Genomic DNA, 13,340 nt, shown 5'->3' on the forward strand with positions numbered 1-13,340 from the left:
GGGTAGGAGGGAGGGATTACAGCAGGAGGAACCTTTTGCAGGTGGTAAATATGTTCATTATCATAATTGTGGTAGAAGTTTGAGGAGTATATGAATATGTCAAAACCTGTCAAACTGAACATGTTATATGCACTTTATTGTATGTCAGCCATACTACAATAAAAAATAAATAAAAACTGTCCTTGATATTTAACCATCATTGCTGACACATTATAGGCAAGTTTCTAAACTTCCTGGATTTTAAGACCCAGCTGGGACTCTTGTTAAAAATACTGAGTTCCAAGTTTCAGAATCAATAGGCTGGGACCAGGGACCTGTATTTTTAACAAGCATCCCAGATGATTCTTATCGTTATTGTGTGCCATTGAGTCAATTCTGACTCACAGCGACCCTAAAAGACAGAGTAGAACTACCCCATAGGGTTTCCAAGGCTGTAATCCTTATGGGAGCAGATTGCCAGGTCTTTTCTCCCAGAGTAGCTGGTGGTTTTGAACTGCCAACCTTTCAGTTAGTAGCCCAGCACTTAACCATTGCACCACTGGGGCTCCTTTTATCATTAGTCAAGCTTTGAAAGCACTTGACCTGATGAATTACATTAACGCATTTTATTGCTCTGAGCCCATGTTAGTGTGTGAGAAAGGGATTTTAGGTTTCTCGTATTAACAGAAAGGCTTAGGCATAGAACTTCAGATTATACTTTCAGTGGGGTCAGATGAGATAATTTAGAATTGGAAAGAATTCTTTTATCATCAGTATTTTTTATATAATATACTGAAGTATAAAGTTCTTTAAAAATTTTTTTAATAATTTTTATTGTGCTTTAAGTGAAAGTTTACAAATCAAGTCAGTCTCTCACATATAAACTTATATACACCTTACTACATACTCCCATTTACTCTCCAACTAATGAGTCAGCCCACTCCCTCCTTCCAGTCTCTCGTTTCGTGACCATTTTGCCAGTTTCTAACCCCCTCTACCCTCCCATCTCCCCTCTAGACAGGAGATACCAACACAGTCTCAAGTGTCCACCTGATACAAGTAGCTCACTGCCCATCAGCATCTCTCTCCAACCCGTTGTCCAGTCCCTTCCATGTCTGATGATTTGCCTTGGGGAATGGTTCCTGTCCTGAGCCAACAGAAGGTTTGGGGACCATGACCGCTGGGATTCTTCTAGTCTCAGTCAGACCATTAAGTCTGGTCTTTTTATGAGAATTTGGTGTCTGCATCCCACTGTTCTCCTGCTACCTTAGGGGTTCTCTCTTTAAACTTTTAAAATAAAAATTTTTGTGTTGATAACAGGCCAGGCTTTTATTATAATTTCCTGAAGCAACAGAATGGAAATCTCTTAATTCAGTAGCCCCAACTTTAGTTAACACTAAGTTAAAAAGAAAAAAAATTCACTAATGTACTTTTCGACAAACTGCATCAGTATGTGTTGTTACTGAAAAAATACGTTTTACGTACTATATATTAAGAAGCTATGAAAGAGCACGGGTTGGGGGAACAGGAATAAGATGAATAGAGAAACACTGTTATTCTCTAAATGTTCTTTAAATGGAAGCAGCAGCAGCATGCCATAAAACTCTGGAAAAAACAGCTTGACCTCCTTACTGCCCTCTTTCCAAAGACGTCAAACAAAAGGAAATTATAGAATAAGTCCATCTAAGTTTCAAAAGGTTTAGTTATCAGAAGACTAGAGAGCAAGTTTTCCACAAATCATCATTGTGCCATTTAGTCTTGGGTTTTTTTTTTAAGGGTTGGTGAGCCAACATGTAATTAATCACTTTTGTTGGCTTTTAAGGAAGTGAAACTGCAGGGTGTGCGTTGGCGTGATTGTTCTTTTTATGTGGTGTTTATCAGTGTTGCAATGTGTGCTACGCTGAATGCTTAATGATAATGGCGAATGCTTAGTGATAATGTGGACAAAACAGTGTTAAAGGAGTAATTTTTTAAAGTCACCTTATGTCTGTATTATTTCAGGTGCTAGTGTACTATTATAATAAAAACCAGTTGCCATTGAGTTGATTCCAGCTCATGGCAACCCTATGTGTGTCAGAGTAGAACTGTGCTCCATCGGGTTTTCAATGGCTAGTTTTTTTGGAAGTAGATCACCAGGATTTTCTTCCAGGGCACATCTGGGTGGACTTGAACCTCCAGCCTTTCAGTTAGCAGCAAAGTGTGTTAACCATTTGCACCCAAGGACTCCATTGTTTTGATACCCAGGTACAGCTTCACATCTTAGATACCAACAACACTACTGTCAAAATTTCCTTACAGTCAGATGTTGTTATATCTCCCTTGTCCATGGATGGGGTTATTCCTTTTGTACAAAGTGGTGGTATCCACCTGTTACCAATTCTCACTGTTCTTTCTCCAAAATCTAATTTGAATTGATTATTTCTTCCCACAGCTGCTGCCATAACCAGTGAATAAGAATAGGCCATCTCATCTCAGAAAGAGGGAATGGGAACAGGCTTCTAACCAGTTTCACCTCTTTGGACTCTCTTCTGTCTGTGCTGTGAATTACCATCTCTGGAAATTGGACACCATTTTTAAAAAAAAACCAAAACATCAAGTATTATATTTACTAATCACTATTATTATTATTAAAAGTTCGTTTAGAGCAAAATTTTATAATAGGCAAATACCTGGATGTGAACAGTCACCTCCTGTAACTTTTATTAATTTGAAACCACTTTTCCATTCTTGAACAGAGTAGAATGTTCTCCATAAACCAGTGATTCCAATAGGCTGTGAATCTCTCTGGAGACTATACATCCATCTCCACCTGTCCGTGCCTCTCTCCTCCCTCCAAAGCACAGACCCCACTTAATGTTCATTGTTAATGAAAAGGATATTTGTTCCCAAATGGCTGAATGCACCCTTGGTTTTTGTGCTTAGGGTAATGCTGGCCTCAAAATGAGTTAGAAAATGTTCCCTCCTCGTCTCTCTTTTCTGAAAAAGTTTGTGCATGATTGGCACTGTTTTTTCTTTCAGGTTTGATAGAATTCCTAAGTAAAGCTGTTGGGACTTGGAAAGATTTTTCATTACGAAGTCAGCTTCTTTAATAGACATAGGGCTATTAAAAATAGATGTAGAGCTATCTTATTCTTGTTTCCATTTTGGTAATTTGTGTCTTTCAAGGAATTTCATTTCATCTAAGTTATTGATTTTATTGGCATAACGTTCATAATATTTTCTGATGGCAGTAGGATCTGCAGAAACCCTGGTGGCATAGTGGTTAAGAGCTATGGCTGCTAATTTGAACCCACCAGGTGCTCCTTTGGAAACTCTATGGGGCAGTTCTCTGTCCTATAGGGTCGCTATGAGTCAGAATCGACTTAATGGCAACAGGTTTGGTTTTGGTTTGGTAGGATATGTAGTGATAGAACTTCTTTCATTCCTGATGGTGGTAATCTAAATCTTTTCATTTTGTGATCAGTCTAATTGAGTGGTTCTCGATTGGGGGCACTTTTGCCCCCAGTGGACATTTGGCAATGTCTGGAGACATTTTTTGTTTTCACAACTGGGGTGTGTATGTGTGTATGGGTGCATGTGCTACCGGCATCTAGTGTGTAGAGGCCAGGAATGCTGCTAAACATCGAACACTGCACAGGGCAGCTCCCAACAGCAAAGAATGATCTGGCCCATGATGTCAGTAGGAGGTTGAAAAATCTGCTCTAGAGCTTATGCTACATACCTTCCACTTTGAAGTAATGTTATATTACTTCATGTGTAATGTAAGTGCCTTGCAGCAGACTGTGTCCATTTCGACCTTTCCGTCTTTTATGCTATTGTGGGCAAACACATTACTACTCCGTATTTTATAAAATCCACAAAACATTGTTACTGTTTTTGCTTACTAACCTAGTAAGGAAGTTTAACAATGAGAAAAAGTATCTTTAATAGCTACCCATATTTTTTCAGTACTCTTCATTAGTTGTGTAAATATGTTTCTATCTGGCGTCATTTTCTTTCTACATGAGGAACTCCTTTAACGTGTCTTGCAGTACAGGTCCGTTGGTAATGTGGTCTCTCAGCTTTTTCGGAACGACTGTATTTTGCCTTCATTTTTAAAGCTTATTTAGGCTCAATATGTTCTTTTCCATTAACAGGGTTTTTTTTTTTAACATTTTAAAATATATTACTTTCTGGTTTGCATAGATTCTGATAAGTGTTAGAGCTATTGTTTATTTTTAGAGAGTATTTCTGGATTTTGTTATTATTGAAAAGCAAAAATGTCATTTTTAATACCTAAAATTTAAAGCATTGCTTTAGATTTTGTAAGCAGACAAACTTGTTTTTGAATTTTTTTTTCTCATTAGAAATGTATTTTGAGGTGGATTACTTCCCTGAACGTCAGTTTCCTCACCTATAAAATGAGGCTACCGATGATTCTCACAGGTTTGTTGTGAAAATTAAATGAGATAAAGAATGAAGAATGCCTAGAACTTATAGGCACTCATTAACATGATACTGGGGTACACAGGATTAGTTTCCTTCCTCCTCCTCATCCTGCTTCAGCTGTTCTGGCCTTGGGGCTCACATGTGGCAGCAGATCAGTGGGAGTCCAGACATGCGGCAGCACCTTTGTGTTGACACACTGCCTGCCTTCCACACACTTCTTGGAAGCCATTGCAGCCAGGGCTGGCCCATGGGGAGCCCTGGTTGGACCACAAGTAGACACTGTACACTGTTGCAACTATTTAGGATTCGTGCTCCTCCCAATAGTTCACATAGTGACCTTAAGAAAACCTGATCTTTTGCTCAAGCAAGGTTGGAAGGACTTTTTTTTTTTTTATTAACTTTTATTGAGCTTCAAGTGAACGTTTACAAATCAAGTCAGACTGTCACATATAAGTTTATATACACCTTACTCCGTACTCCCACTTGCTCTCCCCCTAATGAGTCAGCCCTCTCAGTCTCTACTTTTGTGACAATTTTGCCAGCTTCCAACTCTCTCTATCTTCCCATCCCCGCTCCAGACAGGAGATGCCAACACAGTCTCAAGAGTCCACCTGATATAATTAGCTCACTCTTCATCAGCATCTCTGTCCTACCCACTGTCCAGTCCCTTTCATGTCTGATGAGTTGTCTTCGGGAATGGTTCCTGTCCTGTGCCAACAGAAGGTTTGGGGACCATGACCGCTGGGATTCCTCTAGTCTCAGTCAGACCATTAAGTCTGGTCTTTTTATGAGAATTTGGTGTCTGCATCCCACTGATCTCCTGCTCCCTCAGGGGTTCATCTGTTGTGCTCCCTGTCAGGGCAGTCATCGATTATGGCCGGGCACCAACTAGTTCTTCTAGTCTCAGGATGATGTAGGTGTCTGCTTCATGTGGCCCTTTCTGTCTCTTGGGCTCTTAGTTGTCGTGTGACCTTGGTGTTCTTCATTCTCCTTTGCTCCAGGTGGGTTGAGACCAATTGATGCATCTTAGTTGGCAGCTTGTTAGCATTTAAGACCACAGACGCCACATTTCAAAGTGGGATGCAGAATGTTTTCATAATAGAATTATTTTGCCAATTGACTTAGAAGTCCCCTTAAACCATGGTCCCCAAACCCCCGCCCTTGCTCCGCTGACCTTTGAAGCATTCATTTTATCCCGGAAACTTCTTTGCTTTTGGTCCAGTCCAGTTGAGCTGACCTTCCATGTATTGAGTATTGTCCTTCCCTTCACCTAAAGCAGTTCTTAGCTACTAATTAATCAGTGAAAAACCCTCTCCCACCCTCCCTCCCTCCCCCCCTCATAACCACAAAAGTATGTGTTCTTCTCAGTTTATACTATTTCTCAAGATCTTATAATAGTGGTCTTATACAATATCTGTCCTTTTGCCTCTGACTAATTTCGCTCAGCATAATGCCTTCCAGGTTCCTCCATATTACGAAATGTTTCATAGATTCGTCATTGTTCTTTATCGACGCGTAGTATTCCATTGTGTGAATATACCACAATTTATTTACCCATTCATCCGTTGATGGACACCTTGGTTGCTTCCAGCTTTTTGCTATTGTAAACAGAGCTGCAATAAACACGGGTGTGCATATATCTGTTCACGTGAATGCTCTTATTTCTCTAGGGTATATTCCGAGGAGTGGGATTTCTGGGTTGTATGGTAGTTCTATTTTTAACTGTTTAAGATAACGCCAGATAGATTTCCAAAGTGGTTGTACCATTTTACATTCCCACCAGCAGTATATAAGAGTTCCAATCTCTCCGCAGCCTCTCCAACATTTATTATTTTGTGTTTTTTGGATTACTGCCAGCCTTGTTGGAGTGAGATGGAATCTCATCGTAGTTTTAATTTGCATTTCTCTAATGGCTAATGATCGAGAGCATTTTCTCATGTATCTGTTAGCTGCCTGAATATCTTCTTTAGTGAAGTGCGTGTTCATATCCTTTGCCCACTTCTTGATTGGGTTGTTTGTCTTTTTCGTTGAGTTTTGACAGAATCATATAGATTTTAGAGATCAGGCGCTGGTTGGAGATGTCATAGCTGAAAATTCTTTCCCAGTCTGTAGTGGTCTTTTAACTCTTTTGGTGAAGTCTTTAGATGAGCATAGGTGTTTGATTTTTAGGAGCTCCCAGTTATCTGGTTTCTCTTCGTCATTTTTGGTAATGTTTTGTATTCTGTTTATGCCTTGTATTAGGGCTCCTAAGCTTGTCCCTATTTTTTCTTCCAGGATCTTTATCGTTTTAGTCTTTGTGTTTAGGTCTTTGATCCACTTGGAGTTAGTTTTTGTGCATGGTGTGAGGTATGGGTCCTGTTTCATTTTTTTGCAAATGGATATCCAGTTATGCCAGCACCATTTGTTAAAAAGACTATCTTTTCCCCAATTAACTGACACTGGGCCTTTGTCAAATATCAGCTGCTCATATGTGGATGGATTTATATCTGGGTTCTCAGTTCTGTTCCATTGGTCTATGTGTCTGTTGTTGTACCAGTACCAGGCTGTTTTGACTACTGTGGCTGTATAATAGGTTCTGAAATCAGGTAGAGTGAGGCCTCCCACTTACTTCTTCTTTTTCAGTAATGCTTTGCTTATCCGAGGCTTCTTTCCCTTCCATATGAAGTTGGTGATTTGTTTCTCTATCGCCTTAAAAAATGGCATTGGAATTTGGATCGGAAGTGCATTGTATGTATAGATGGCTTTTGGTAGAATAGACATTTTTACTATGTTAAGTCTTCCTATCCATGAGCAAGGTATGTTTTTCCACTTAAATAGGACCTTTTTAATTTCTTGTAGTGGAGCTTTGTAGTTTTCTTTGTATAGGTCTTTTACATCCTTGGTAAGATTTATTCCCAAGTATTTTATCTTCTTGGGGACTACTGTGAATGGTATTGATTTGGTGATTTCCTCTTCAATGTTCTTTTTGTTGTTGTAGAGGAATCCAAGTGATTTTTGTATGTTTATCTTATAACCTGAGACTCTGCCAAACTCTTCTATTAGTTTCAGTAGTTTTCTGGAGGATTCCTTGGGGTTTTCTGCGTATAACATCATGTCATCTGCAAATAGAGATAATTTTACTTCCTCCTTGCCAATCCGGATGCCCTTTATTTCTTTGTCTAGCCTAATTGCTCTGGCTAGGACTTCTAGCACAATGTTGAATAAGAGTGGTGATAAAGGGCATCCTTGTCTGGTTCTGGTTCCCAAGGGAAGTGCTTTCAGGCTCTCTCCATTTAGAGTGATGTTGGCTGTTGGCTTTGCATAGATGCCCTTTATTATGTTGAGCAATTTTCCTTCAATTCCTATTTTGGTGAGAGTTTTTATCATGACTGGGTGTTGGACTTTGTCAAATGCCTTTTCTGCATCAATTGATAAGATCATGTGGTTTTTGTCTTTTGTTTTATTTATATGGTGGATTACATTAATGGTTTTTCTGATATTAAACCATCCTTGCATACCCGGTATAAATCCCACTTGGTCGTGGTGAATTATTTTTTTGATATGTTGTTGAATTCTATTGGCTAGAATTTTGTTGAGGATTTTTGCATCTATGTTCATGAGGGATATAGGTCTGTAATTTTCTTTTTTTGTGGTGTCTTTACCTGGTTTTGGTATCAGGGAGATGGTGGCTTCATAGAATGAGTTGGGCAGTATTCCGTCATTTTCTATGCTTGAAATACCTTTAGTAGTAGTGGTGTTATCTCTTCTCTGAAAGTTTGGTAGAACTCTGCAGTGAAGCCGTCCGGGCCAGGGCTTTTTTTTGTTGGGAGTTTTTTGATTACCGTTTCAATCTCTTTTTTTGTTATGGGTCTATTTAGTTGTTCTACTTCTGATTGTGTTAGTTTAGGTAGGTAGTGTTTTTCCAGGAATTCATCCATTTCTTCTAGGTTTGCAAATTTGTTAGAATACAATTTTTCGTACTAATCTGATATGATTCTTTTAATTTCAGTTGGTTCTGTTGTGATGTGGTCCTTCTCGTTTCTTATTCGGGTTATTTGTTTCCTTTCCTGTATTTCTTTAGTCAGTCTAGCCAATGGTTTATCGATTTTGTTAAGTTTTTCAAAGAACCAGCTTTTGGCTTTGTTAATTCTTTCAATTGTTTTTCTGTTCTCTAATTCATTTAGTTCAGCTCTAATTTTTATTACTTGTTTTCTTCTGGTGCCTGATGGATTCTTTTGTTGCTCACTTTCTATTTGTTCAAGTTGTAGGGACAGTTCTCTGATTTTGGCTCTTTTTTCTTTTTGTATGTGTGCATTTATTGATATAAATTGGCCTCTGAGCACTGCTTTTGCTGTGTCCCAGAGGTTTTGATAGGAAGTATTTTCATTCTTGTTGCATTCTATGAATTTCCTTATTCCCTCCTTGATGTCTTCTATAACCGAGTCTTTTTTCAGGAGGGTATTGTTCAGTTTCCAAGTATTTGATTTCTTTTCCCTAGTTTTTCTGTTATTGATTTCTAGTTTTATTGCCTTGTGGTCTGAGAAGATGCTTTGTAGTATTTCGATGTTTTGGATTCTGCAAAGGTTTGTTTTATGACCTAATATGTGGTCTATTCTAGAGAATGTTCCGTGTGCGCTAGAAAAAAAAGTATACTTTGCAGCAGTTGCGTGGAGAGTTCTGTATAAGTCAATGAGGTCAAGTTGGTTGATTGTTGTAATTAGGTCTTTTGTGTCTCTATTGAGCTTCTAACTGGATGTCCTGTCCTTCTCCGAAAGTGGTGTGTTGAAGTCTCCTACTATAATTGTGGAGGTGTCTGTCTCACTTTTCAGTTTTGTTAAAATTTGATTTATGTATCTTGCAGCCCTGTCATTGGGTGCATAAATATTTAATATGGTTATATCTTCCTGATCAGTTGTCCCTTTTATCATTATGTAGTGGAAGGACATTTTTTAAGGATACTTTAAGTTGTTAATTTAAATTATTTGAGTATAGTAAAAATCTTTGATTTTTTTGTATTTTAAATAATTTATTAAAAAAATATTTTTTTTATGTGTCACTAATTCAGTATGCTTTTCTCCCTAGTTAAGCTAAAGTTATGTTCGTTTTCCACTTCTCAGTTATGCAGAAAAGCTACAGTATTTAAAATTACAACTTTTCATTTTAGGAAAACCCTTGATATAGTTAATGGTTTCATGTGGTAGGGCTTGTAATCAGCTATTTCTTCCAACAGATGTAATTACCTTAAAATACACAGTACTAGTATTTACAGGAAAGGATCCCTTTATTGCAGTGCTATCTTTTCTGTCCCAGCAAGAGAAACTAACTGAGCATGAAAAAACAAAACTTACTATTATTTGTTTTTTAATTTCAAATTGTATTTAATGCTTTTATACATATCACAGCTCTCTATTGTGCCTTAGATAAAGGTTTACAGAGCAAATTAGTTTCTCATTAAACAGTTAATACACGTATTATTTTGTTTCATATTGCCAGCCCCGTGACATGTCAACACTCTCCCCTTTTTGACTTTGGGTTCCCCATTTCCATCATCCAGCTTTCCTGTCCCCTTCTGCCCTGTCGTCCTTGCTCCTGGGCTTGTGTGCCCATTTAGTCTCATATACATGGTTGAGCTACAATGTATATCGTATTATTGTTAGTTTTATGAGCCTGTCTAATCTTTGGATGAAGGGTGAGCCTCGGGAATGACTTCAGTACTGGGTTAAAAGGGTGTCCGGGAGCCATACTCTGAGGGTTTCTCCAGTTTCTGTCAGACCAGTAAGTCTGGTCTTTTTTTGCAAGTTTAAATTTTGTTCTACATTTTTCTTCCCCTCTGTCCAGGATCCTCCTTTGTGATCCCTCTCAGAGCAGTTGATGGTGGTAGCTGGGCACCATCTAGTTGTGCTGGACTCAGTCTTTTGGAGGCTGTGGTACTTGTGGTTCATTAGTCCTTTGGACTTATCTGTCCCTTGTGTCTTTGGTTTTCTTCATTATCCCTTGCTCCATACATCGTGGGACTGGTAGATATATCTTAGATGGCAGCTCACAAGCTTTTAAGACCCCAGACACTACTCACCAATGTAGGATATAGAACATTTTCTTTATAAACTATGTTATGCCAATTGAGCTGAATGTCCCTGAGACCACGGTAAAACTTATTTTTGTAGAAAATATTTTCCTTTCCTTAAAGGTTTGAGATATTTTAGACCCTTAGCCAGCCACAGGCGACAGCACACTGACAGCTGTTTTAAGTGTGCCCTTACTCTGCTGCTGCTGTTTTTCTCAGTGGGCCTTCGGAGTGACACTATGGGAGCTCATGACGCTGGGCCAGACGCCGTACGTGGACATCGACCCTTTTGAAATGGCTGCATACCTGAAAGACGGCTACCGAATAGCTCAGCCAATCAACTGTCCAGATGAATTGTGAGTTTGAATGAGTTTGATGACCTGGGTTTCATTCCATCTACTACACAGGGGAAAAAGAAGAGCAGGTTTTAGTATTCAAATACGGCCTTCCCTTTTGAGAATAATGAGTCTTTGGATATGAATTAGACTCTTGTAGAAAAGGAATCAACTCGATGGCAATGGGTTTGGTTTTTAGAGAACTACAAAGTCAGGTAGGCTCATTAATTCCTTCATGCAAGTGACATCAGGACTTCCTGTATCTTAAATTTATAGTGCTCAGTTTAATCTTAGAGACTAGTGTATACGGTGAGGAAACTGAAAACTGTGTAAGTTATTTTATGTAGATTGAGGATATGACTTTTGATTATACAGACTTAAGGAAATAGTTATTTTTAAAAAAGCCTTTCTCATTGTCTTCTTACCTTGCCAATTGGTGACAATTGATATATAAGGCAGACGTTCTGGGCTAGTGAGGGAGACAGTGGCTTCCCGCTTTGATCACCTGGCTGATCTTCCCATATAGTGAGACTGGGGCTATCTAGGGGTAGCTGCATGCAAGTTGAGTGTGGTCTCGGTCCCAGAGCCTCCAGAAGGTTTCTGTGCCATGGTGAGGTAGCAGCTTTTGCACTGAGTTTACTGTGGATCCAGGGTTCTTAGAACTTGGAAGCAGAAGTCTCCCTCCTTCTTCCAAGTTCTTACTCTGAGAACTGAAATACAGGATAATACAGCTCATTATTTTTTATTATGTTTTAAGTGTTTGCTGGGATATGTTTTGGTATAGGTCTCATGGAGAATTGAAATCCACATATATAATCCAGATAACTCATTTTATCTTTTCCAGAACTGCCAACAGATAGCAAAATTGATTGATTTTTAATTTCTCACCTTCTCCATGCCTATATTTAGACAGAAAAAAGTAAATGACCAAAAAGATCAGCAGCAATATATTCTGACTAGTCAAAGTTTTTATTTTTGTCACTCTGCAGATTTGCTGTGATGGCCTGTTGCTGGGCCTTAGATCCAGAGGAGAGGCCCAAGTTCCAGCAGCTGGTACAGTGTCTCACAGAGTTCCATGCAGCCCTGGGAGCCTATGTCTGACTCTCCTGTCACAGTCCCACACCATCAGCAGGGACATGCCTGTCGGAGGTCATTTGGAGCCAGTCAGGGACACTTGGTGTATAACACAGCGCCAGCAGAAGCACACTTGTCTTCCAGAACACCACGCCTTAGGATTACTTTAGGATCTGAACTTTTTAACACAGACTTAATAATGTGGAATATTTTCTAGATGTCACTTTTATTAGGTTGAACTGAAAGTTTTTTGTAATTTTCTTTTGGTCAAAAGATTTTTAAAACATAGTTATTTTGGACTATAGGTACATTCTTACAAAATAAATAAACAGTTTAAAAAATTTTTTAAACACATTTGAAATAGCTACTTCAGTGCCAACTGCTTTTTATTTTTTGACTTCATCAAGGTAATTGAGTGTCACCTTTAAAGTTTTTTTTTTTTTTAATCACCAGTCCTAGAAATGGCTTGTCTTCACGATGCAGTACTTAGGAAAGGAAAAGCAGCATAAAAAGATATTTGGTTTGTCTAGTACGAGAAAAGGCAATATTGGAGGAAGAAAACTTATAGAAAAGCTCGAATTAAATTTTTATAATTCTTACTAGAAACAGACTGCTCTTGTACGGAAAGTGGTTTATTTTTTATTTTCTTAATAATATGGAGTTCTCCTTTTTTCATATTGGGGAAAGCAGGATCTGGGTTCATTACATCTTAAACTGGTCAGAAATTAGCTTTTCCACGAGCCAGAAGTGGGTTTGGAGCAGGTCAGTAGTAACAGTGGCAATTTGATCTATTTTTACTCTCTGGAAAAGGAGATAATACAGTTCCAGAAAGCAAAGTCATATCTCTAAGGTTAAGGGTCCCTTACTTGCACCTAGAATAGTGCTGTGCACCGAGTGGGTGCTTGAGTTGTTATGGGTAAAAAAATGGAAACTGGTAAATTTTGTGCTTATTTTCAAGGCTAGCTTAAGTATAAAATTTGTTTTTTAAAACACTTGAAAAATTAAAGAATTTGTTTTATATTATAACAGTATCGAAAATATTGTTCATAGGGAACAATTGGTTGTTGTGTGTGGTAAGTCCTTGAATATGCAGAAACTAGACATTCATGTTTTATTTCATGAGTGTTTCAGCTCACACTTCAAAGCCCTGACAATTACGGCTGACTCTATTCTGCCTTCAGGTTATAATAAAAACTTGGAGTTACTGATATAAAGGATTTACTATGATACTGAGCCATTAAATAAAATGTATGTATGTATTTATGCTCAGTTTTAGTTGGCCTAGGACTGGGCCGAATGGGCCTCCGGAATAAGTAGGCTGCAGGTGTCCATCTCTACTCCCGTCCTCAGAGGTGTAATAAGGGAGTAGGTGTGGCAGCCAGAGAGTTTCTCTGTTTTTTAAAAAACTTTTCTTATCAGCATCTCACATGTCCTACCTTGAGCAGACCAAGAGCATGAGTTTTCTCTGTACCATTTGTTAT

The 13,340-nt window shown here is 38.5% G+C and overlaps 1 protein-coding gene across 3 annotated transcripts in view; it reads left to right on the forward strand.

Moving 5' to 3' along the window:
- RYK (receptor like tyrosine kinase) overlaps nucleotides 1-12,137 on the forward strand; it is a 162,627-nt gene extending 150,490 nt beyond the window's left edge. For all 3 annotated transcript variants that reach the window (XM_064277290.1, XM_064277291.1, XM_064277293.1), the window contains exons 14-15: nucleotides 10,670-10,806; nucleotides 11,775-12,137. In XM_064277290.1, the coding sequence (XP_064133360.1) occupies nucleotides 10,670-10,806; nucleotides 11,775-11,886 (249 nt within the window). In that variant the 3' untranslated portion in view covers nucleotides 11,887-12,137. The remainder of the gene's footprint in view (nucleotides 1-10,669; nucleotides 10,807-11,774) is intronic.
- Nucleotides 12,138-13,340: the final 1,203 nt, after the last annotated feature.

This window comes from Loxodonta africana, chromosome 26 (genome assembly GCF_030014295.1).
Source record: "Loxodonta africana isolate mLoxAfr1 chromosome 26, mLoxAfr1.hap2, whole genome shotgun sequence".
Lineage (NCBI taxonomy): Eukaryota > Metazoa > Chordata > Mammalia > Proboscidea > Elephantidae > Loxodonta > Loxodonta africana.